The 27,123-nt window shown below is 43.1% G+C and overlaps 1 protein-coding gene across 6 annotated transcripts in view; it reads left to right on the plus strand.

Moving 5' to 3' along the window:
* The first annotated feature begins 75 nt into the window (after positions 1-75).
* The window catches only part of MPV17L2 (MPV17 mitochondrial inner membrane protein like 2), a 169,369-nt gene continuing 142,321 nt past the window's right edge, over positions 76-27,123 (plus strand). For 4 of the 6 annotated variants that reach the window (XM_029614346.1, XM_029614342.1, XM_029614345.1 and 1 more), the window contains exons 1-3: positions 125-220; positions 10,592-10,851; positions 25,000-25,161. In XM_029614346.1, coding sequence (XP_029470206.1) covers positions 10,662-10,851; positions 25,000-25,161 — 352 coding nt within the window. In that variant the 5' untranslated portion in view covers positions 125-220; positions 10,592-10,661. Of the gene's footprint in view, positions 221-10,591; positions 10,852-24,999; positions 25,162-27,123 lie in introns of all 6 variants that reach the window. The other 2 variants (XM_029614343.1, XM_029614344.1) reach the window with 2 other exon arrangements.

Raw genomic sequence — 27,123 nt, forward strand, 5'->3', positions numbered from 1 at the left:
CCAGCTGGCTTCCGGCTTCGGTCTTACCCAACTTCCAGCGTAGGACAGCGGTGAGCCCTTGAGCAGACCAGCACGCTGCTTCCGGCTCCTCTCTTACGTCATTTCTGGTGTAGGGCATGATGGTGGGCACGTGACTGAGCCGGTTGCAGACCGGAAGCGGCTGAGATGGGGGTAAGGCAAGTCGGAATTGTGGAGTGACTGAGGTGCGTCTGGGCCTCTGGTATGTATGTGAAGCAGGAAGGGCTCTGCTATCGTGTGTTTTGATCCAGCCCAGGCTGTACGATATCGATATGACGCTGTTGGAATCCCTCTGTCTCGGAATATTATGTCTAGAAAAAGTGAAGTCCGCCTCCAAATGTGAAATTTTTTTTCTAAAAGCACATCCCCGAAAACCGAAAACTTCTTTTCCGCTCCTTCCACATACTAAAAAAGCCACTCCGTCCCTGGGTTGGGATTCGGTCCCCACACTCGGCTTTAGGATGGACACACTACCGCAGGTGTTCGCGGAGTCCTGGTTTTAATGCAGCAACGACGCCTGGTGGCCGGACTTTGGGTGGATGATTCTGGATGGAGCCGCTGCCTGTGTTCACTCTATCATAGCATGCCATAAACTGTGGCTGCGATGGGCTGGGGAAGGTTAAAAATAGTGATGGGACTACACGCCCCCGACCAATGAAGACTCCCAGCACTGTATTTTTTTTTCTTTCAATTTGATTTCGGCTAATTAAGAAAAACCTCCTGAGACCAGTTGGGACACGGTTTAGATCTGGGGAAATTCTGTGCTACTGAGGAGTGCAGAATTCCCCCCCCCCCCCCAAACAGAATTGCCACTGCAGAATTTGGCAAAAAAGACCCTAGCATGCCGCGAACGGAGCGTACGAAGATGAAGGCCCCTGCTCGCTGTTCGCGGGGAAAATGAAGGCCCCCCCCCCCCCATGTGCCGTGGGATGCGTGCCGTTCTCCACAAAAATGAAGGCCTCCGTGTGCCGCTAACGGAGTGTGCTCCTCTCGCGGTGAAGGTGAAGGGCCTGGTGAGAGTGAATATATGTGTGTGTGTGTGTGGGCGGGGGTGCTTGAGTATGGGTGCCAGAGAGAGGGAGCCTATATGAGGAGATTGTGAAGGAGTATGTATGCGTATGAGAGATTGGGAGCTGGTGTGTATGAAAAAGGGATCCTGTGTATGAGGGTGCTAGGCTGTGTGAAGGGATTGCGTATGTGTGAGACAGTCTGTATGAAGGGGTGCATGAGAGAGAGACACATTGCTAGCCTGTGAGAGGATGCATGTGTGAGAGAGAAAGGGAGCTTATGTGTGTGTGTATGCAAGAGAGAGGGACCCTGTATTGAGGGGATGTGTGTGTGTGTGAGAGAGTGAGGGAGCCTGTATGAGGGTGTGTGTATGTGTACTAGAGAGAGGGAGCATGTGTGTGAGAAAGGGAGGGACAGAGGGAGCCTTTGTGAGGGGCAGTACTAAGAACGGGGTCAAACTCTGGGAGTGGTGATAGAGTGGAAGAGGTTGAGCCTAGAGGTAAAGGGGAGAAATAATGGCAGGTGGAAGAATTGGGGCATGAGAGGGCAAAGTGGCCAGGGGAGTAGGGAGAGTGGAAGGGACACTTACATTGAATTTCTAGGAAAATGACCCCTTTCCGGTCCCTGCCCTCCCTTGCCCCTTCGGTTGTGCCCTCTGCACCTTACACAAAGGATCTGTTATGCAAGAAACTGCTTATTTAAACAACATGCTAAAACAGCACCTCTATGTTAACCAAATATGTATTGTTATTTAATCAATTGCTCTCTGCAGTTCTCCCTCTAGTTGAATTTGCTTAACTATTTCTTTCTCTTCTAACAGCCATGTTTTTACACTCCCTGTTTTTTTGTAACTTTGTCTTTCTCTTCTGTGTTAATTGGTTTTTCCCCAGTTCGATTGTAAACCGGTACGATAAGACATTGTCTTGAGCATCGGTATATTAAAATAATTTAAATAAATAAGTAAAATAAAATAAAATTCTGCATCTCTATATAATTTTTTTCTGTATTTAAAATGAGAGGAAACTACTGGGCAGTAAATACCCCAGTGCTTTTTCCTTTCCCTAGCACTCCTATTTAATAGATTTAACAACCCGCAAGGGGGAGACCATGATGGATCTGCCTCAGGTCTTTTTTTTTGTTTTGAAAATGTGATTAATTACATCTAAAAAGTATGCTGGATGGTGGCTCAGTTGGTAAATGCTGTACACTGCAAACAAGTGTGCCCCGCCCTTATTGGTCCAGACTATGAGTTTACCCCTTTGCTTAGGGTGAGGAGTACCACATGAGAGATTATATTTACTAATATGATTTATCCTGAGTTGGGGATGAGAAGGGGTCATCCACATGCCACAGTTCTATGCCCTTCTCAAACAACCTCTCACTTGTGGCACCACAAACCAGATAAAAACCATCACACCAGAGTAAAACCGTAATTAATCTTTTTACTAGTATTGTGTAAGTAGACAGTAAATCCACTCTGAACATTACTTGGAAAAAGTACATTAGTGAAATATAAACTTGCACTTTTCTTATTTTAAATCAAGCAATGCAAAAATAACACTGGGTGTGGCCTGTTAGCCAGGGCAGCCAACATATTCATGTGAATAGTAAAATAAATAATAATAAAGGGGGTGGAATGACTACTCTATGAGGAAAGGCTAAAGAGGTTAGGGCTGTTCAGCTTAGAGAAGAAACAGCTGAGGGGGGATATGATAGAGGTCCTCAAAATCATGAAAGGACTTGAACAGGTAAATGTACATTATTTTTCTCTTTCGGATAATACATGGACAAGGGGGCATTCCATGAAGTTATAAAGTATCACATTTAAAACCAAATCTAAGAATGTTTTCATTCAACACACAATTAAGCTCTGGAATTTGTTGCCAGAGGATGTGGTTAGTGCAGTTAGTGTAGCTGGGTTTAAAAAATGTATGGATAAGTTCCTGGAGGAGAAATCCATAAACTGTCATTAATCCATGCCATTAATCAATAGGGAATAGCCATTGCTTGTTGCTGGCATTAGTAGCATGGGATCTATTTAATGTTTGGGTACTTGTGATCTGGATTGGCCACTGTTGGAAACAGGATGCTGGGCTTGATGGACCCCTTGATCTGATCCAGTGTGGCATAGCTTATGTAATAAGGAATGCAGTAGAGGTTGGGGGGGGGGGGGGGAAGCAGTTAGGTACACAATTTAACATTTTTTTTTATCCTTGAGTACTCAAAAAGTTGATGGGGAACAGATCCACCCCAATGTCACTAGTTTGTAAAGGGTACACCCCTTCCCACCCCTTAAAAACAAGAAAATGAAGTCCCTCTTGATGATGGAGCTGCCTAGATAACAGACCAAATAGATGAGCAGTGCAGTGTGTGAAAGGTCTCTCCTGGGAGTTTCCCCAAATGGTGTGCTTGGTAGTAAACAGAAAGCTGGCCTGGTTTCAGTCTCTTACAGAAAGACCTCAGTCTCCCAAAAGGCAAGGAAATAAACCTCCTCCCTCCTCTGTGCAAAGTTTAGATTACTTAACCTAGTATATTAGGAGGGTGACCCAGCTATATGCTCCTGGGCCTGGATAGGAAATTTCTTAGTCTCTCAGCTCCTGGCTCCTCTGTCCCTTGTTGGGATTTTACATGCACCTCAGCTATGAAGCAAGAACAGCTGTCTGTCTCTCTTTCCTCAGAGCACAGACTTCTGTCTTTCCCTCTTGATAATTAGCTCTTCAGGGGAAGAACTGATTGCAGGGCTGCCAGATGCACTCTTCTCTTTCTGGCTCCAACTCCTGGCCGTCCCACCCCCCACACACAGAATGAACCAAATTGTGCCCTTTCTACCTTTAAATGGCCTCCTAGCATTCCTTTGGCTTCCTCCTTTGCTGGCTATGTAGTGCTGTTTTCTGGGCAGGCTAAGCAATACAGCCCTTTTCCCAACTTAACACTGTGAGTGCTGGATGCTGGTTCTTGCAGAACATTTGTAATTCACAGGAGAACAATGGGTTTTCACGTATTATATTCCTTCACCTTGGCTGCAGCGGCTTGCAGTCTCTGCAGGATTGAAAACCCCTTTTTGACAGGTTCAAAACGCATCACTCAGATCCAGATATAGCTTGGTCCACACTGTAGGATTTCAACTCTTGATAAGCTCATGGGGGAAGGAACCTGGTTTATAAGTAGCTTGCGACACTAGGGAAGTGGATTAGAACTGTCACATAAAAATCAGCAACAAGAAACGGATGTGTGAAGTTAAGTTAATTTGTTCTGTATTAAAAGGATGTCATGCATACACAGAAGGCTTTGTAATTTCTAAATACACTGGTTAGTTCACAATATTTAGTTGCCGTACTATAATGTTCACAGCCGTAGGGAGGGAGTCATGATCATTGCTTAAGAGTGAGACCTAGTGGCCAGATTCACAGCTCATGATCAGATTCCAGGAGGAGTTGTGGTTCATGGCCCCCCAGCCCAGAAATGTGACTGGATGGGGTATAAAATAGAGAAAAAATCCCCAGGTATTTGTAGATGAAGGCTCATGGCTTTAGGATCTCTGCATTGGTTTTGATTGAGCTAGAAGTCCAAAAGAGCAGGAGGGACTGCTGGGTCAAAAAGGGTCCATGTGTTGTGGGACAGTTTTTTTTTTTCTTCTGTGGAAATGCAGGGCATCCAAGTTTTGGTGATCCTTGGCATGTTGCAACCTGAGCATGGTATTGATCCATACATTTCCCATTGATAGCAGGGCTGAATTAGCCTTGCTGTCTGGGAGTGCGTCGCGACCTGTCAGTAGGCAGAGTTTTCTCAGTACAGAGTTTTGAACTCTACGGCTGCGCGGTGAGCTTCCCACGCGATTGCCTTGTTACCTCAGTCCCCTTTTTTCCCGCAAGCAGGACTGCACGTGGGGTTTTTCTCCTCGTCTCTGAAGAGAAATTTTTCGAAATTTTTTCCACCTTTTTTTCTTGACAGTGATGGCTCCTAAGCCATCTGGTTTTAAATACTGCCAGTGCGGTAAAATTATGTCCATAATAGATGGACATACTTACTGCTATATTTGCCTGGGCCCCGAGCACGACCAAGCCTCATGTCGAAACTGTGGTCTTATGTCACCCCGGGCCCAAAGGCAACACGCTGAAAAAATCGCGCATCTAAAATCAACTACACAGTGTTCGCCGGGACCGTCGAAGAGACCAAAGAAGAAACCAGCTAAAAGGTCAGCGTCGCTGGAGGGTGCCTCAGCTAGGTCGATAATACCATCAGGGCCAGTGAAGGATGTTGAAGCCTTGACTCCGCTTACGCCGAAGGCCCCTGATGCGCCGTTCGGGTCACATGGCCCTGTACCCGTCCGCTCCCGCTCCTCAATGCTGAAGCACTTAGAGCATGGGAAGTCTAAACTACAGAAGCATTCCATGCACGACGCAAGTCACGGCGCATCAGGACACGCATCAAAGCACGGCGCATCAGGACACGCATCAAAGCACGGCGCGTCGGTGCATGGCGCATCATTACACAACACATCAGGTCTCGGCGCACCACCAAATGGCGCACCAAAAGGAGTTGACTCAAAACGCGACGCATCAAAGCGTGCCGCACATACCTCTAAGCATGAGGATACAAAACGTGCGAAGCTCTCGACTCAACCTCGGACTCTTAACACCTGCCTCATCACAGTCCTCACTACATGGTCAAACACCTCTTAAGAAGACTCATAAAACTAAACATATGGAGTCATCTAAAACTTCACAGACGGAATCTGAACTAGATGTGGAACTAGTGTCTGACCACGACTCTTCCTGTAGCGAGGATTCTCAATCTAATTGGTCTTTACTACTTAGACCACATTCCCTTCATCTTCCAACACATTGCCTGCCTCCTCAAGATTTGATTCTAGCAGCATTGCCTCCAGGACCTTCACAGCATCATCTCGCATCAAAAGCGATGTTGCAAATTACGCAGGCTTTGAATACTTTTTTCCAGGATCTAGAGTCCACACAGTCTCAGCCTCCAGTTCCACCTTCGCCACCAGCAGTACCGAGTCCTCTCCTTCTAACTCAACCAGCAGCACCATCTCCAATTCCAGACCCGACAGGTTCTCTGGATTCGCAATGGTCATCATCGTCGCCGGGCTATCTACCGGATTCCCATCAGATCCTCCTGAGGGTCTCCTGGAACCTTATTCCCCTCCTGAAGACCTGTCCTACGCAAAGTTCATCGAGAAAGTAGGCTCTCTTCTAAATATTGAAATGGGAAAGGTACCTGATCCTCGAGCAGAGGTTCTTGGAATCCTGAAAATATTTGAAATGCGGCCAGAGCCTACAGCTCCACCACCATTTGCAATACTGGATGCAGTTCTTCACAAAATGTGGGAGAAACCGTTTACCACCACAGCCGCATCCAGGAAAATGGACTTTAAAGTACCGTATGCGTAATTCCACAATTTACGATTCCACACAATTACCCCACAACTCAATAGTAGTGGAATCTGCACTATCAAGAGCCAAAAGAACAAAACTTTATGCAAAGACCATAAATCGATGGATGACTTCGGCCGCAAGGTATACCACTCGTCCATGCTAGCCTCAAAAATCCAACACCACCAATTTTACGTAATCCAGTATTTATTTGAATGTCTTCAGAGATTATGCCCATTATGTTTAGCTTCGGATAACACCTTACCACAACCATTTACAGACATGGAGGAAGGTCTTCGACATTTACTTCATTCTGTGTATGAATCATTTGAGTCTTCTGCAAAATCCTCAGCTACGGCGATAGCAGCACGGCGCGTGGCATGGTTGAAAGCGAGTGCAATAAGAGAGGACATCCATGACAAGTTGGTGGACATACCTTGTCTAGGAGACAATCTTTTTGGGGATAAATTTGGGGAAACTGTTACCTATTTAAAGGAACAGAATACGGCTGTACTGTCACTAACATTGCCAGCAGACCCCCGTATCTCTTCTAGGAAATTATATCCTTCATTCAGGAAAAAATCCTATTCCAGGGCGCCCTTCAAACCATACAACACCTTTCGAACACAGAATTATTCCCACCAGAGATACCACCCTCAATCTCATCCATCCCATGGACGACCTAGTCAACAACACCCTCAAAAACAAGCACCAGCAGCTCCTCTAAAACAGACTCCATCTTTTTGAGCTATCCCGAGCCACCTCCACCACCATACATAGGGGGTTGCCTTCAGCATTTTTATGCCAATTGGGAGGCGAATACCTCAGATCGTTGGGTACTGAACATTATAAGAGAAGGTTACCGAATAAATTTTCTGATGCTTCCGTGCCTCCCTCGTGTACCCCCCCCTCCGAAGTACATCATCTCACTCTCTGTACCTTCAGGAACAGTTACTCACTCTACAGATACAGAACTCTATTTAAAGAATTCCAATATCATGGGAAAATCAGGGATTCTACTCCCACTATTTTCTCATTCCAAAAACGTCTGGAGGTCTTCGACCAATCTTAGGCTTATGAAACCTCAACAAACACATCCAAAAAGAAAAATTCAAGATGACCTCCCTCAAGAGTATCCTTCCCCTCTTACAACCCAACGACTGGCTATGTTCCATAGACCTGAAGGATGCTTACTCCCATATACCCATGCACCCTTCTTCCTGGCACTACCTTTGTTTTCAGGCTCAAAGCAATCACTATCAGTTCAAGGTTCTACCCTTTGGCCTGTCCTCAGCCCCGAGAGTATTCACAAAATGTTTAGCGGTGGTGGCTCACTTCAGTCAGCTCTCGATCCAGATTTTCCCTATCTGGACGACTGGCTGTTAGTAGCCTCAGATCCGGCTACTCTGCAAACTCACACATTCCAAACAATCAACTGTCTTCAGACATTGGCTTTCTAATCAATTACGAAAAGTCCAACCTTCAACCGACCCAGACCCTACAATTCATTGGAGCGCTCATCAATACAACGCAGCAGAGAGCATACCTCCCGCAAGACAAGATTCGAACGCTATCCTCGCTAGCTCAGCGTCTATACAATCAATCGCGTGCATCGGCACGCCAAATCCTCCAGCTACTGGGTCACATGGCAGCAGTTATTCATGTGGTTACCTACAGAAGACTACACATATGCCACCTACAATGGGACCTCAAGAATCAATGGTTTCAATACTTACAACCACTCTCAACCAAAATACATCTTACAACACAAATGCGAACCGACATTCAATGGTAGATAAACACCAACCACCTGAACTCGGGAGCACCTTTTCGGTTACCTCCCCATCAAATCACACGACAGATGCATCCAGAAAGGGCTGGGGTGCCCATCTGTGCGACTTAAAAACTCAAGGCCTCTGGTCTCCTCAGGAGAGCGCACACCAGATCAATCTTCTGGAACTTCGAGCCATTTGGAGAGCACTTCAAACCTTCTCTCCCCAAGTTCAAGGAAAACATCTCTTGGTATACACAGACAACCAGGTTCTACATAAACAAGGAAGGAGGGTCAGGTTCCTGGATATGCTGTCGGGAAGCACTTTGGATACTGATTTGGGCAATATCAAACGAAGTCTCGATACAAGCCACTTACCTCCCGGGTTTAGACAACGTCATGGCGAACTGCCTCAGAATTTTCCATCCACACAAATGGACTTTAAATCAGGACGTTGCATCCAGACTCTTCCAACGCTGGGGCAACCCAATAATCGACCTGTTTGCCACAGAGAACAACCATCAAACGCAGAAATTTTGCTCCATCTACCCAAGCTAACTTCGTCACGCTCCGGATGCTTTTCTCATCCCATGGACTGGGGGCTTACTCTACGTTTACTCTCCCATTCCACTAATATCAAGAACATTTCAAAAATGCATCCGAGACACAGCGGAAATGATCCTCATAGCTCCGTCATGACCAAGGCAGCCATGGTATGCGTATCTCATGCGACTATCCATTCGCCCACCAATATCACTGGAAAACCATCCACGTCTGTTAACTCAGGAGGGTGGGTCCCTCCTTCATCCAATGCATCGTTTCCTTCACCTGATGGCATGGAGATTGAACGGCAAGTATTAATACACCTGGGTCTTCCATCTCAACTAGAGGACATTCTTATCACATCCAGAAAGCCTTCAACCAGGTGTAACTATGCCGGAAAGGGGCGTCGTTACTTGGACTGGTGCAAACCAAGGCAATGGGACCCTTACTCCTCAAAAGTCAAGCAACTTCTGGAGTATCTGCATACTCTCTACTTAGCTGGTTTGACATCCGCTTCAGTTTGTGTATATGTTAGCACCATTGCAGCTTTCCACCATTCTCATAATGGACTTCCCATTTCCAGCCATCCTTTAATTTCCAGATTCATGCGTGGCATGCTCTGTCTACGACCACCTATACCATAGAATCTCAATATTGTCCTAGAACAATTAATTCTACCTCCCTTTGAACCATTAGGTTTGTGCCACATCAAATACCTAACCTGGAAAACAGTATTCCTAGTAGCTGTCACAACAGCAAGGAGAGTAAGTGAGCTTCAAGCCTTAGTTCATTATTCTCCTTATTTAGAATTCTACCATAATAAAGTCGCTCTTTGGCCTCATCCTGCCTTCCTTCCTAAAGTGGTATAGGCTTTTCGCATCAATCAGTCCATTACAGTGCCAGTCTTCGAACCTAAGCCTCATGATAATGACCGGGATAGGCTTCTCCATTCCTTAGACTGTAAAAGAGCATTGGCTTATTACAAACAAAGGACCCAGTCTCAATCCAGACCATCCCAGCTGTTTCCCTCATTTAATCCAAATTCTCCAAATCAACCCGTCTCCAAAAGAACTATTGCTAGTTGGTTATCCTAATGCATTGAATTCTGCTACAATAAACGTGCTCTTCCTTTGAATGCAAAACCTAAAGCACACCAAATTCGCACAACAGCAGCGTCTATTGCACATTTAAAGAAAGTTCTGCTGCTAGACATCTGCAAAGCGGCAACTTGGTCTTTTCTTCATACCTTCATATCACACTACTGTATCGAACAGCAAACATCTTCCGATGCAGCTCTGGGTTCGGTGATCCTGTCAACCCTTGCACCTGAATAAGACTGTCTCCCTTTTTCAAGGGTGGTTTCCTCACCTAAGGAAACATATTACATGGACACAACCCGGGAGCTTTGGGACTCCCAGACAGCATGGCTAATTCAGCCCTGCTATCAACGGGGAAATAACAAGTTTGCTTACCGTAGGTGGTGTTTCCGTAGATAGCAGGATGAATTAGCCATGCGATCCCTTCCCGCCTCCCTAGACAGTCTACAGGTTCTACCAAAACCTTTTCCACGTACATCTCGCTTGGCTACAAGAGACTGAGGTAACAAGGCAGTCGCGCGGGAAGCTCACCTTGCAGCCGTACAGAGTTCAAAACTCTGTACTAACTGAGAAAACTCTGCCTACTGACCGGTCATAACGCGCTCCCAGACAGCATGACTAATTCATCCTGCTATCTACGGAAATACCGTTTACAGTAAGCAAACTTGCTTTTACAATATAAATGAACCCTAAGCAACAGCAGGTTCACTTTCATAATACATTTGCTGAAGTATTTTTTTTTCCCCTTTATTGTTCTGCAGGTGAATAGCAGTCTTTCTAGCTTCTGCTGGTAAATGTGGTTTTCTGTTCGAGCACAGTTAAAAATCAGGAATGATGTTTCCCCCGGGTAGAGTATTCCTGACCCATATCTCTATCTACTGGAAACCTTTCTTTAAAGGCAGATTTCTGCTCGTTACTAACACTGTAACCTGTGGAGCACTCCTTGCCACCGGTGACACACTTCAGCAAACCAGGGAAGTCCAGAAAAATCCTGAGTACAAACGGGATTGGATCCGAACAGGTAAATGTTTTTAGGTCTTATCTATTTTCACTTGCTCGGTTGGCTTAATTTCATTTACTTTGATTCCTGCATTTTGGAAAATCTTTCAAAACAGGTGGAAGAACACAATTTTCATTCTAGGCATTGTCATGTGGTTTAGTATGTTGGCTCTAAATATTGTGGTTGCATTGTTACTCAAGGGTTACAGTTATAAGGTAAAAGCTGAGATCCTGCATGGATGAACAGCACGAATTCTAATGAGCATCAGGCTTCTAACCTTTCAAATATTATGACCAAATTGCCACTTCTACCCAGTATCATGAAGTAGGAAAGCAATTTACCTGGTAAATTACTACTTTGTTTTGCAGCTGGATTGGATAACAGTTTTGAAGTGGGGGAAGGAGCAATGTCAAAATGAGGGGGCTTGTGTGTCGTTCCCTCCCCCCCCCCCCTCTCCCCACACTACTACTGATGCAAATGTTTGTATGCCTGACATCCAAGGCTTATTGCTGAGGTCTACCCAAATTGTGCTGTTGGCTTAAATGATTTTCATTGCCCACCGGTGCAGTTAAACAACTTTTTTTTATTTATTTGGTGGTGTTTTTTTTTAACTGCTGCAAAGGAATATGTTTAATTGAGGTACCAGTTACCTGACTTGGATTAATCAACTATCTTGCTTAATTTCATAACTTCTTTTTATGATCGATTAACAGGGACCTTGGTTTTCATTTTTTATTTTTCCTGGGAATTTATCAAGGTGTATTATGACAAGAACAAAAATGTGAGAAAATCAGTTTTTCCAGGTATTTGTATCCGAGTTTATTTTGGTGGACAGAAGCCAGGACAGGCCATTTTGTGTTCTCCCACTGTCATCTCTCTCTCAGCCCGCTTATATGACTTCCCCTTATCCGTTTCCTCCTCTCCCCAGCATTTCCCCATTTTCTGCTCCTCTCCTGTTCTTTCATTGTCTTCCTTCTTTCCAAATTTTTTCTCCCCTCCACCTCCCAAGAATCCCCTTCTGTCTCCCCACATTACCAAGAATCCCACTATCTCCTTCCCTACCATGCCAGAAAGTCACCCCCCCCCCCAGACAGCATGCATTCTTACTGGCTGTGGTGGCTTTAGGCTCTTTCTCCGCCCTCTTTCTGGCAGCATGCTCATGTGGCTTCAGCGCTGCAGAGCCAGGGAGCCTACTGGGGAAGTTCTTTAGGTGGGGGCTTTGCTTTTCTTGCCAGGCTGCTGCTTGTGTGTGTATTTACAATTTTTTATACCACTTTATCCTATATTTTAAGTGGTTTATAAGTAAAATTCATTAAACAAAAGCAGCACCTTGGCACAGTTTGAAACAAACTGATTCCAGATGGGTGACTGCGGAGCTGCACGTTGGTCAGCGCTGCGGCTCCAGCCCTTTTCCAGCATTAAACCAGTGGCCCAAGCCTTCTCCCCACAGCTACCACACTCTACTGCAAGAGCCATGAGGAGTCTTGTGGCCTCATCTCTGTACGTTGGGGATGCCCCTGCTTAGGTGAGAGCATCGCATCTGAATCAGTGGTGGCTACCCCCGGCATATGGAGATGAGGCCACACGGAACAGAGCTTGTGCAACTTCTCTTGGCTCCTGTAGGAGAGCGTGGTAGCTGTCTTGGGAAGGTCTAAGGCATTTTGGCTGCTTGGGAGGAGTGGGGACAGTTTTTGCATGCAACACGCTCTTCTACCTGCAGTGACAGAAGAAGGTGTTAACACTGCATCTGCAGCTCTTATAATTCACAAAAATTAGGCTGAAAATTGGTTTAAACTGAAAATGAAGGGAAGAAGTGACGTCATCCGGTGAGAATGGACGCTTGAGCTTCCTTCTCTGCTCCCCTCCGCTGGTAAATTCTGCATTTTCCCATTAATCATGGTTATTACAGTTGAAGAGCACCAGGCATACCTGCATCGAATTTGACACGGTGACCAGTAAAACAAAAAAAAAAAAAAAAGTATGTTGATTTGACTCATTTTCGTTCGATGCGAGCAGATCGAGATATGAGGCCTTGTCCAGCATAGCCACCGTGGAGGAGACTACTGGCATTGTCTTGGCGAAAGATCGAGTGAGCTCGGGAAAATATGAGCTAAAAGATACGCTAACAAAGCAAGATTTTGACAACTGGTTCCAAGATCTCAAACAAGATATTCATACGTTGAGGGAAGACTTTTGTTCGTCCATAGCGGATATCCGTACGGACTTGATGGATCTCGGAAAGAGAGTAGAGGACGCAGAGCTAATGGTGGAGGAACAAGGGACTCAGCTTACAAATATGGCGGCAGCTATGGAAGAATATCACCAGAAACAAGAGGACATGTCTCTAAAAATAGAAGATCTAGAGCAGTGGTTCTCAACCTTTTTTCGGTTGGGACACACCTGACAGTTGATTCTCATATGTGTGACACACTGAACATGTGACCCTCACGGGGCTAAATGTAACCATCCACTGGAACCTCCTCGACCCCTAACAATGGGTACAGGGCAGAACTAGGACATTACCCATACAACTTACCATACAAAAAAGATATTCTGGTTCTGATGACATCTCAGTAAAAGCAAAACTCCCTTTACTACCAGGCATAATAGCCTTCCTTATGAAAAGACAGTAATTTAGCACTAATGCATTTCCTTTGAGAAAACGCAATATGATTGATACAAATGCCTACATGCTAGTAAAATACCTCACCTCTGTCACACACCCAGAACTGACCTTCACGTACAGAAAGACCACAAATTATAAATATGGAGACAGAAACTGGAATGGAAAACAAAAAAAGCCACTCTGCATGCAGTGCGAACCTGGAGAAATGGAAAGAGAAATATAGCACCTAGCACACTCCCAGGATCTGCAATAATGCGCACAAAGTTACACCTGCATTATGGAAACCCTACCTATGAAAAGGTAACACTATAAATATTAAACCAGGCCCTAAACACCAATACACCTCCTGATACGAAAACAGACTAAGCCAAGCTGCTATATATCCCCACACAGAAATAACTGTAAAGCTATTATAATAAATGTTTCATCCAGCAATTAAAAACTCATAAAAATTCTTCAAACACCAATAAAATAATTCAAAACAGCAGAAATCACATAATACCCAATTAAAATAGCAGTAAATCAAGAAAAATAAACTTAAAAAGCCACCATTACTTACCCTCTCCAGCAACTCTCCCATTCCTTTCCCTTGCGGACCAATAGCACAAACCAGAAGCATCAGTGGCTGTTGAAGTTCTGTCCTCACAGTCCTCTTCCTTAGGGTCCACAACCAGTCGCACACACACTCTGTCTCTTCCCACACCAGTCACCTCCCTGACCAGTCTCTGTCTCCCTCACACTTACCAGTCGCTTCCTTGACCAGTGTATCTCTCTTTCACATATATACACACCAGTCATCTCCCTGACCTGTCTCTCTCTCAATCACACATACGCGCTCTCACTTTGACACATACTGCCAGTCACACTTGCACAAACATGCTCTCTTACTTACATGCTGTCAATCACACATGCATGTTCTCTTTCCCTCTGGCTCACTCTCACTCACAAACCCTCTCCTCCCTAGCACAAATGACAGCTGCAGTAGCCGCCTCCTCCAGCTCCTATGGCTCGAGAATGAAGAATCCCATTGGCTGAGGGGGCTAACTCTGTTCTCCTGTCGCTGATCGCTGACTGTGCTTGATTTTGGTCTGGGTCCCGCTTCTGCCACTACTTTATGCAGCATGGTCTTTTCTTCTTCTCTTCTTCCCCACTTACATCACTTCCTGTTCCGGGCTGTGGGAGTATTTTATTTATTTATCGAGTTTTGTATACTGTCCAGTTTCGCCATCACAACGGTTTACAAAGTTTCGATGTTTAACAGGATATTAAAAAATCACGTGCTTGTTAACATAGTTCGGTTGTTGAACTGTACGGTTAAATTATGTGTTAAGGATTAGATCTACATGTTTATATGGGTCGGTAGGGAAGTTATAACAAGTTTTGGTAGAAGAAGTTAAACACCGAAGACTCTGTTATTGGTAGGCTTTGATGAACATCCAAGTTTTTAGTTCTTCTTTTTTGAAGGTTTTTAAATTTTGCTGTGTTCTCAGTTTGGCTGGGAGGGTGTTTCAGAGTTTGGGGCTTCTTAGGGATATGGCTCTCTTCCGAGTTGAGGTATGTTTTTGGCGAGCCAGTGGAATTTTTAATAGACCTTTGTTGGCTGAACGGAGATTTCGTTTTGGTGAATAGGGTTTTATAGATGCATTTAGCCAGTTTGTTTTTCATAGGGAGAAGAAAGGGCCATGCTGCTGCTGATGACAGCTTCCACCAGTGGCGTACCTAAAATATTTGGCACATGGGGCGGATACTTTCTTTGGCACCCCTAACCCATATATACATTTAAAATTTCCTAAATATCTATAAAATATTTCAAAACAGCAGACACATCAAAGAACACCAAATAATTAAAACTAATAAGGATTTTAAAATACCCTACTCTCCAAATCTGTCATCCTGAGATTATCATAGACTGGTGGCACGCATACACACTCACAGAGACAAAAACTGAACCAGAAACTGCAACAAGGCAGATTCTGTAGCAGTGCAACAATGGAAAAATAGAACATCACTATTCCTCAAAACAAGACAATCAAGAAAAATAAATCAGAATAGTAAAACCATACTAAAAAATATACATATCAAAACAGTTGATGAATATCATTCAGTAATTAGAGATCCTATACAAATATTTTAAAATTTCCTAAACATCTGTAAAATATTTCAAAACAGCAGGCATATCAAATAATAACCAATAACTAAAACTAATAAGGATACAATTTTTCCCTCATGCCGTTCCTGGGAACTTTTGATTTCCAGTAACCCTGAGATTGTCATGGATTAGTGGAGGACGCACACAAACTTTCTCTGCTCTCTTATATTGTCATTCTTCCACACTCTTCTTCTCCTTCACTCCCCCTTCATCTCACCTCTGACACTCATCCACCTTCCCCCACTCACCTCCTTTCCTTCCCACTCATCTTCCATCCCTCGCCCCAGTCACTCATACCCTCTTCCCTCACTCTCATTCCCCTCTCCCACTACCTTCTTCCCCCGCTTCCCTCTCACTCACCCCATCCCCTTCCTACTCAGTCACTCACCCCCTCATTCTCACTTCCACTCCCTCCCCTTTCCATTCAGTCACTACCTTCTCCCCTTCTCATCCTTCACTCACACCCCCTCCTTTTCTCTCTGTCACAACACTGTGTGACTCACCTCTGCACCAAGGTGGTCGTTCCTTCCTGCCGGTGAGGTGCAAGAAGCCCGCTGGTAGGACACCACAGTGCTACCGTGCTGGGGGCCTCTAATCGCTGGCAGGAGGATGAGAACTCCCGCCTGCCTATCACAAATCTTTGCCATGCTGGGCCTCTAATTGTTGGCCAAAGCAAAGGAGGTGCCAGGAGAGGGACAGGACGGGAGCCAGCGAGCACAGCAGAACTGGTATGAGAAGCATGCGCTCAGGGCAGGCAAAGCATGTTTTCTTTTCTCTTCTGCAGCTGCGCAGCCAGATTGTACGTAAAATCAACTGATGGGTGCTACGAAACACTCCTGATGTCACCCCTCCCCCCTTAGTACACCACTGGCTTCCACTAACACTGCTGCTGTTCCTGCCCAAATGGAACGGCAGCAGTATTAGTGCAAGAATATATGTGACTCGTTGCGAAGAAAGAGAGGGAGAGGAAGCGCAACTGGGGCAGCAGGACACCGGGAAGCTGCGACACACCTTCCGGTGCTTGGCAACACACTGGTATGTCGCGGTTGAGAATAGATCGCGTAGGTTCAATATAAGAATAAGGGGACTGCCAGAAAACTCAGAATATGCGAATACCATGGAACTTGCCCATAAGATTTTACGCACTGCTGACTGCTTTAGAAGAAGCAGGACCAGATTCCAGGTCATGCAGGAGTAGTGATTGAGAGAGTGCTGGGTCGGGCCCTATGAAATGTCCCCAGAGACATAATAGTGTGCATGCACAGCTTTCTGGTTAAGGAATGGCTTATGAGATGATATTTCACCAGCAACGTTAAAACGAAGAGAGCTTCAACCATTAACAGCGTTACTGCAAAAATAATGCATCAGGTATCAGTGGACGTATCCTTGGGAGTTTGGCATTTACAATTCAGGGGATAACCTCCAACATTAAAACCAATGAAGAGGCCTTCACAATCCTGTCTGTGGCAGGAGTAACAACACCATCTCTAGAGACTCCCAACGGTCTGAGAGTTTGCACCAGTGGCACCCAAATGGAAGAGAGTTGGACCAGGTGGGAGACGCCTCACCTGACACCCTGAAGGACAGACTGACCAAGTACAAGAAATACCACCTTGAAATAACGGACTCTCCTCCCTTGAACCGAGCAGGGGAGTGGAGTGTTGACATTTTCTTGCGAAGACATGATCCACGACTCTGTTTACGAGACACATGGACAAACACTAACGCTATAAACAATAAGTATGTTTGGAACTTATGGGTCTGAACGAGGGTACCTAGATCTCAATATGGTTCAAAATTGATTTATATGCTCTGGTGCTTAGAGTTGTTTTACTACCTCACTTTAAAAGGTTTTTGGGAAAATTTGAATTACGTTGAAATTACGAATAAGATGGGGAGGGGAGTACCCAGATGGATCCTTCTTCCTTGTTTAGGGGTCTACGGGTATAGTGGAAGGGGAAAAAAATGGGGTTAAGGGAAGGAAGGGTGGGAAGGGGCTGAGAGGGTGTGGGGGGGGGAGAGGGGGGATCAGAGCTCTTGGGAATGTTTTGGGTTTTATATAATCAGATTAGGATGGGGAGAACTAAGACAACGGGTGGTCAAGGGAATACAGTTAGATGGGAGGGAGCAGTTAAGGAAGGCTTGGGCGGGGGTACAAGGTAGTGATTATGAGTAGCATAAAATTTGTGACTATTAACGTAAAGGGATTAAACTCCCCCTTTAAACGCCAAATGCTGTACAGGGAGTGTAACCGTTTAAAAGCTACAGTGGTGTTTGTCCAGGAGATGCACTAATGCCGCTCTTAGTCTCCGCCAAATTCCCATATCAGTTTTTTGCGGCATCCACTGTCCACCGCAGATATTGTGGGGTGGGGATATTATTTGCGCAGCATGTAGTAGTTCAGGTTTCTCAATGTTATGAAGACCCTAATGGTCACTATAGAATTCTAAATGCAAATATAAATGGTAACAGATATATACTAGTGAACTTATTCTGCCCTAATATAGCTCAGAATACTTTTCTGGATGAGATAAACAGTAGGCTGGGAGATTATACAGAGGGAGAGTTATCGCGGGAGATTTCAATATTACAAGTTCACCTTCGCTAGATACCTCTAAGGGTTTTATGGGAGGGGGAAAGAAAGACAGAGCTTCCCTAAAGAATTTAATGAAAAAATGGCAATTGGTAGACTTATGGTGTTTTCTATTCCTCGCAAGCAGGAAATGTTTGTATGCTAATCCCAGAAGTCTAAGAAGTAAGATGGGAGAATTAGAATGTATAGCAGTGAATGATGACATAGACTTAATTGGCATCTCAGAGACATGGTGGAAAGAGGATAACCAATGGGATAGTGCTATACCGGGGTACAAATTATATCGCAATGACAGAGAGGAGCACCCGGGAGAAGGTGTGGCACTTTATGTCCGGGATGGCATAGAGTCCAACAGGACTAAATACAAAATTGAATCTTTATGGGTAGAAATCCCTTGTGTGTCAGGGAAGACTATAGTGATAGGGGTATACTACTGTCCACCTGGTCAAGATGGTGAGACGGACAGTGAAATGCTAAGAGAAATTAGGGAAGCTAACCAAATTGGTAGTGCGGTAATAATGGGAGACTTCAATTACCCCAATATTGACTGGGTAAATGTATCATTGGGACACGCTAGAGAGATAACATTCCTGGATGGAATAAATGATAGCTTTATGGAGCCATTGGTTCAGGAACCGACGAGAGAAGGAGCAATTTTAGATCTAATTCTCAGTGGAGCACAGGACTTGGTGAGAGAGGTAATGGTGGTGGGGCTGCTTGGCAATAGTGATCATAATATGATCAAATTTGATTTAATGACTGGAAGAGGAACAGTGTGCAAATCCAAGCCTCTCGTGCTAAACTTTCAAAAGGGGAAACTTTGATAAAATGAGAACAATTGTTAGAAAAAAACTGAAAGGAGCAGCTACAAAGGTAAAAAGTGTGCAAGAGGCGTGGTCATTGTTTTAAAAAAAAAAAAAAAAAAAAAATACCATTCTAGAAGCACAGTTCAGATGTATTCCACACATTATAAAAGGTGGAAAGAAGGCAAAACAATTACCGGCATGGTTAAAAGGGGAGGTGAAAGAAGCTATTTTAGCCAACAGATTTTCATTCAAAAATTGGAAGAAGGATCCAACAGAAGAAACTAGGATAATGCATAAGCATTGGCAAGTTAAATGTAAGACATTGATGAGACAGGCTAAGAGAGAATTTGAAAAGAAGTTGGCTGTAGAGGCAAAAACTCCACAGTAAAAACGTTTTTAGATATATAAGAACATGCCATATTGGGTCAGACCAACGGTCCATCAAGCCCAGCATCCTTTTTCCAACAGTGGCCAATCCAGGCCATAAGAACCTGGCAAGTACCAAAAAACTAAGTCTATTCCATGTTACTGATGCTAGTAATATCAGTGGTTATTTTCTAAGTCAACTCAATAGCAGGTAATGGACTTCTCCTCCAAGAACTTATCCAAACCTTTTTTGAACCCAGCTACACTAACTGTACTAACCATATCCTCTGGCAGCAAATTCCAGAGCTTTATTGTGCACTGAGTGAGAGAGAATTTTCTCCGATTAGTATTAAATGTGCTACTTGCTAACTTCATGGAATGCCCCCTAGTCCTTCGATTATTAGAAAGTGTAAATAACTGATTCACATCTACTCATTCAAGACCTCTCATGATCTTAAACATTTCTATCATATCCCCCCTCAGCCGTCTCTTCTCCAAGCTGAACAGCCCTAACCTCTTAGCTTTTCCTCATAGGGGAGCTGTTCCATCACCTTTATCATTTTGGTTGTCCTTCTCTGTACCTTCTCCATCACAACCATATCTTTTTTGAGATGCGGCGACCAGAATTGCACACACAGTTCAAGGTGCGGTCTCACCATGGAGCGATATGGAGGCATTATGACATTTTCCGTTTTATTAACCATTCCCTTCCTAATAATTCCTAACATTTTGTTTGCTTTTTTGACTGCTGCAGCACACTGAGCCGACGATTTTAAAGTATTGTCCACTATGATGCCTAGATATTTTTCCTGGGTGGTAGCTCCTAATATGGAACCTAACATCATGTAACTACAGCAAGGCTTATTTTTCCATATATGCAACACTTTGCACTTGTCCACATTAAATTTCATCTGCCATTTGAATGCCCAATCTTCCAATCTTGCAAGGTCCTCCTGTAATGTATCACAGTTTGCTTGTGATTTAACTACTCTGAATAATTTTGTATCATCCGCAAATGTGTTTTTTCCATTTATTCTTTATTATCATATAATATAATTTTTATTTATTACTATGTTAAGCTATAATATTTATTTATCACTATGTTTAATATGTTTAATTGTCATCCAGTTATATTGTTCCATCGGTGCTACTGTTCTATGTAAAGCCCCTCTCTCTGTTGGGCAGTTTTTCGTTTTCGTTTTATGTAAACCGGAGTGATTTGTAGTCCCTACAAGAATTTCGGTATATAAAAATTAAAAATAAATAAATAAATAAAATTAATTTTTTGAAATGATCATGACAAAAAAAACTGTCAATACAAATATGATTTTCCACTTAAACAATGAAAATCAATTTTTACTATGAAATTTTACAGTGACATCTGAATTAAATGAGCATAAATAAGAAATAGTTCGAATAGCATATGAAAGTTCCACACACCTACCTTCTATTCTAGCCAGTATTAGATTGGCCTATATTCCCTCCAATTAAACTTTTAGATTCTAAATTTTTTTTAAAATCTCCTGGATCATAATAAATATATCTCTGATTTTCAAACCGCATTATACATTTAGCTGGATATCATACAAGAATATGTGCACCTACTTGCTCTGCTAAATTTCTCAAAGTTAGAAATTCTTTTCTTTTACGTTGAGTTGTTTTTGCAATATCTGGATAGATTCAGATTTGGTGATCACAGAATTTTACTGATCTATTACGTAAGAATAATCTCAGAACTGTGTCCCTGTCTGTTGGAAAAACAAATTTAACTAGAACAGTTCCTTTCTTTTCAACAATATTAATATCAGTAGAAGACTCTAGTACTTCTGAAACATTCAAAGCAGAAGTTTGTTCCTCATTTACTGAGGTGGATACTATATAATAGATCTTAGCAATAACAGGAAGAGCTTCAGTAGGAATCTTTAATATTTCCTTTAAATATCTCTTAAAATGATCTTGTAAATTAGAGAATTTTTAACAAAGGAAAATTAATTACCCTTAAGTTTAAATATCTGTTTTCATTCTCTAATCTTTCTAGATTTCTAACATGTATCAGCTCCCCTTGAATCATATTTGTTTGTACTTTCTGTACTTGAGAAATTTTATTTTCCAATTCTACCAGCTGTAATTTTTGTTTATCCAAACTTTCTTCTGTTTTAAGCACTCTGTTATCATTTCTAATGGAACAATAGTCAATTTAGAAATAGTTTTCTCTAAAGTTACTATCGCCGTCCAAACAGAATCCAGAGTAATTTTTGATGGTTTCTCAAGTTTCTTCATTGGGGGGATTATTGCCAGTCCTTTCCCCTCCTTATCCATCATCTCCATTTGTTCTTTCTCTTCAACCATCAAGGGAGATTTTTTCACTAAAACCAGTTGTTATTTTCCCTTTGACGTGATCAATTTCTTGTGTTGAAGTTTGGAGAGGGGGAGAAGGGGGTTACTGGTGCTCCCGGACTGAGTGACACTAATGAGGCAGATAATTCCGTACTTAGCTCAATTTCTGGAATTATAGCGCCTCCGGGAGTTTTTTCGTGTGTGGGACTGAAAAAGCTCTCAATTTTACCTTGAGAAGGGTCTGCTGGAGTAGATGTCAATGCAACTTCTCTCAGTTTCGCCTTCCTTTTGGTATGTGGCATATTAATGCCGAAGAAATAAAGTCCCCAAATTTGATAACCTCACTCATCGTATTCCTTTCCAGATCATTTATATATATATATATACTAGCCATTAAGCCCGTAACAATGGGCTACATTAAAAAAAAATTTTCGGTGCATTTGCTTCCCCCCTATTCTCCCTCCCCCTCCCTCTCACCTCACTCTCTCAATCCCCTCCCCTCCCAGCTCATTCACAACCCCTTCGGATGGCGCAAATGGAAGATCTCCGGGGGGGGGGGGGGTGTCCTTTCCTCCCTCCCTCGCGCGCGCTGCTGCCGCCGCTGCTGGTCCTTGCCGCTGCTGCTACTGGTCCTCCCAGCGCCATTTTTGTTAACAGGCAAGCTCTGACCGACGTGCTCTACTGAGCATGCGTGGTAGAGCTGCTCTCTACTGCGCATTTGTGGCATGTCGGTCAGGGCTCCTTTATCTAGCAGAATGAAAAGCACTGGTCCAAGTACAGATCCCTGAGGCACGCCACTGTTTACCCTTTTCCACTGAGAAAATTGACCATTTATAATCCTACTCTGTTTCCTGTCTTTTAACCAGTTTGTAATCCATGACAGGACATCGCCTCCTATCCCTTGCCTTTTTAGTTTTCTTAGAAGCCTCTCATGAGGGACTTTGTCAAACACCTTCTGAAAATCCAAATACACTACATCTACCGGTTCACCTTTATCCACAGGTTTATTAACCTCTTCAAAAAAATGAAGCAGATTTGTTAGGCAAGACTTCCCTTGGGTAAATCCATGTTGACTGTTTTCCATTAACCCATGTCTTTTTATATGCTCTACAATTTTGATCTTGAGAATAATTTCCACTATTTTTCCCGGCACTGAAGTCAAGCTCACTGGTCTAGTGTTACCCGGATCGCCCCTGGAGCCTTTTTTAAATATTGGAGTTGCACTGGCCACCCTCCAGTCTTCAGGTACAATGGATGATTTTAATGATAGGTTACAAATTTTAACTAATAGATCAGAAATTTCATTTTTGAGTTCCTTCAGTACCCTAGGATGCATACCATCCGGTCCTGGTGATTTGCTACTCTTTAGTTTGTCAATCTGGCCTACTACATCTTCCAGCAAAGAATTCATTTAGTCTTTCTGCAATGGCGTTATCTTCCGTAAGAGCCCCTTTAACCCCTAGGTCATCTAATGGTCCAACCGACTCCCTCACAGGTTTCTTGCTTCGGATATATTTTAAAAGGTTTTTATTATGAGTTTTTGCCTCTATGGCCAACTTCATTTCAAATTCTCTCTTCGCCTGTCTTATCAATGTTTTACACTTAACTTGACAATGCTTATGTTTTATCCTATTTTCTTCAGATGAATCCTTCTTCCAATTTTTGAAGGATGTTTAAAAAAGGATTGGATACGTTCTTGGAGGAGAAGTCCAGTACCTGCTATTAATTAAGTTGACAACCACTGCTATTGCTAGCAACAGTAACATGGAATAGACTTAGTTTTTGGGTACTTGCCAGGTTCTTATGGCCTGGATTGGCCACTGTTGGAAACAGGATGCTGGGCTTGATGGACCCTTGGTCTGACCCAGTATGGCATGTTCTTATCATTATTTTGAAGGATTTTATGCAGAGGCTGAGAAGATGAAGAAAATTTACCAGATTTTAAATGAGACTCCCTTCAAGACTAAACACATGGTAGCTTGGGAGAAAGATATGGGTGTGCACTGGCAAAAAGAAAAATGGGAGGAATGTTTTGGGCATTTGAGCAAGTCCTTACCTGCAGCTATGTCAGAAAATAACTATAAGATACTTTTCAGATGGTACCTTACACCAATAAGAGTGGCTAGGTGCTCCCCTGCTGGAGATACTGTACCATTGAAGATACATTCCTACAAATGTGGTGGGATTGTCTGGGAGGAGTGCCAGAGCCTGGTAGGCGACAGATTGGACACCCAAGTGTCCCTATGAATAGATGCATGGCTGTTGGGGCTTCCACGTCCGGACCTATCTCAGGATCAGCAGCGTTTGTTTTCCTACCTAATAGTATCAGCAAGGATGTTGGCAGTGGCACACTGGAAAAGCGATAAGATCCCCACCAGAATACAAAGAGTGACGTATATGGAAAAATTAATAGCTATATGCAAGGCCAAACTTCCAAAATTGTACAAAATCTGGTGTCCCCCCCTGGACGGTAGCCGCTACTGAACAAATTAGGAAAATCCCTAAGATGTAACATTATTGGAATAGGCCTAATTAGATACAGTGTTTGGCAAGATGGTAAATTAACCAGACATTGCCCCTTCATTAGCGTAATGAGAGCACTATGGTATCCTTAAGCATGGGGGGAGGGGAAGGGTGGATTGGGAGAGGGATTAAGAGAGAAAAACAGGATTTGTGGAATAATGTTATCTGATTATGGCTAAATGTCTTTCAGTTTGAAAATACCTGGTTATGTCCTACCAGTTTGGACTTTTATCTGTATTACATGTAAAATTGTTTGTATGCAATTTTTCACATTAAAAATGTTAATTACAAAAAAAAGAAAATGGTCACTTCCCATTAAGTACTCATAAGTATATGTAGCAAGTCTGGAATTCATTAGAAAATAGTCATGCACTATGAACAAGAGGAAAATAGCTCACATATATGCTTTTCCAGTGCTCTGTGTGGAATTTTATTTGTTCATATTTATAAACCACAAAATTGAAAATCAGTGGCAAAAATAATGAAATGGGCAAGCACTGGAGACTTCTTATGATAGAGAGAGAGATTACCTCATGCAGTATAACTCTCTCCTCTGGCTTAACCTTTCTGCCTTCCTTAATCTTTTGTGTATCCTGTCTTTTACTTTGTAAAGTACATCGTGGCTCCACCAGCACATCTTATCTTGCACAGTCTGATTGGGAAGCACTATGTGAAACCTAGTTCCTTTTTATTGTAATTTAAAAGTGCTAAATTATTTGACTTAATGCCTTGAACTCTTTTTTTTTTTAATAACTTTTTGTTTTCTTAGGAAGAATGTTTGCTATCGGTTGCTCCATGGGCCCATTAATGCATTTCTGGTACTTGTGGTTAGATGGAAAATTTCCTGGAAGAGGAATAAAAATTGTGATGAAGAAAGTATTTATTGATCAAATTATAAGTTCCCCTTTCTTGGGAGCATGGTATTTCCTGGGTAAGATTTTAAAACTTATGTACCAGTCTAGCTTTGCAACAAATAACTGCACATATTATGGTTGGGGGAGACTATCATGGCCTGCAAGCTAATTGTCAACGGGGAACTTTGGGCCAGCAGGCAACTGCGGGTACTTTGCTTACAAGCAGGCCTAGAGTATGTGGGCGACAATATACAGGAGGGTTTCAAAATGAAATCCTGCTCCTTTTCCCTGTAGGAAAGTTGTGCATTGGGCAGGGTGACGGGGCAAATCTTCAGACAAGATTTTAATGCGGATAAACATCCATTTACCTGTATAAAAAGTTTTGAAAATTACCCTTACAATATATATATCAGCAAGACATAGGCCTGAAAAGTTTCCTCTGCCCTGTTGTGCTTGAGAATGTTGCATAAATAGGCTGTAAGAACTTGAAATTTAAATCAATATAGATTCTGATTTTTTTTTTTTTAAATGTTTAGTGCTACTCTGATCAATCTATCAATAGGATTGTCTGATTGGTGATGAGAGCAGCACATAAGGCTGCAGTGTGGTTTCTGAATAAAGAAATCATTTTATTATAGCTGCTCTAGCAATGTAGTTACTTGACTTTGTAAAGAGACCAGGCCTAGTTTAATTCCTTTGCTTACACACATGCTTTGGCAAAGGATTCTTTTGCTTGCGAGTTAGAAAGCTAGCATCATACTGGAGTCTTGTATCATTGTGGAGCTGGGTGGGTAGCACAGAGTGAATGAGCTAGGACCGACTTTTGATAAATGTGGTAATTGGTAGTCTGCAATAGATACATTTGACTTTGGCTATCTGCTTTGTAAGCAGATTGTCATGTAACATGGAAGGGAGAACAAATTACAAGTTTCTCAAGAGCAGACATTTCTCAAATGTTCACGAGTTAGGACTTCTGGTTAAAAAATCTGGACCTGCCAAGGTCCAATTTCGAAAAGTCATTTCCTTTGATCATTTATTTCTTTTGACACTGCAGTGTCTTGCTGTCATTTGAAATCAGTGCTGGAATCCTGTGTTTCCTAGTTTGCAGCCAGATGGATTCAGGACCAATGGGTTATATGCTCCCCTGCTAGTAGATGGAGATGGAGCCAGGTTTCAAAGCTGACGTCACCTTAGATATACCTCTGCATTGACATCAGCCATTCAGAATTTCTCAGTCTCCTAGAAGATGTGAACATGTTATCCCCACATCAGCATTGGTGTTTAGCGTGATTGCAGTACTTGTTTGAAGAAGAGGATTGCCAAGGAGATAAAAAAAATGGTGACAAAACATTTTTCAGATACATCAGCGAAAAGAGAAAGGTCCAAAGTGGTATAGTGAAATTGAAAGGTGGTAATGATCAATGTGTGGAGAGAGACGAAGAAATGGCAGAAATATTAAACGAACACTTCAGCTCTGTGTTCACTAAAGAAGACCCTTGAGAAGGACCATCTCTACACAACAAGAAACTGGAGGGAAGTGGAATAGATGAAAATCCTTTTACAGTAGAAAATATATGGGAAGAGCTAAAGAATCTGAAAGTGGACAAAGCCATGGGGCCTGATGGGATTCATCCAAGGATACTGAGGGAGCTCAGAGATGTTCTGGCGGGTCTGCTGTGTGACCTGTTCAATAGATCCCTAGAAACAGGAGTGGTACCAAGAGATTGGAGAAGAGCGGTGGTGGTCCCGCTTCACAAGAGTGGGAACTGGGAGGAGGCTGGCAACTACAGACCAGTTAGCCTCACTTCGGTGGTGGGAAAAGTAATGGAGTCACTGCTGAAAGAGAGAATAGTGAACTATCTACAGTCCGGAGAATTGATGGACCAGAGGCAACATGGATTCACCAGGGGAAGATCCTGTCAGACAATCTGATTGACTTTTTTGACTGGGGTAACCAAGGAATTGGATCGAGGAAGAGCGCTCGATGTCATCTACTTGGATTTCAGCAAAGCTTTTGATACGGTTCCGCACAGGAGACT

Source organism: Rhinatrema bivittatum, chromosome 8, assembly GCF_901001135.1.
Source record: "Rhinatrema bivittatum chromosome 8, aRhiBiv1.1, whole genome shotgun sequence".
NCBI classification, from domain to species: domain Eukaryota; kingdom Metazoa; phylum Chordata; class Amphibia; order Gymnophiona; family Rhinatrematidae; genus Rhinatrema; species Rhinatrema bivittatum.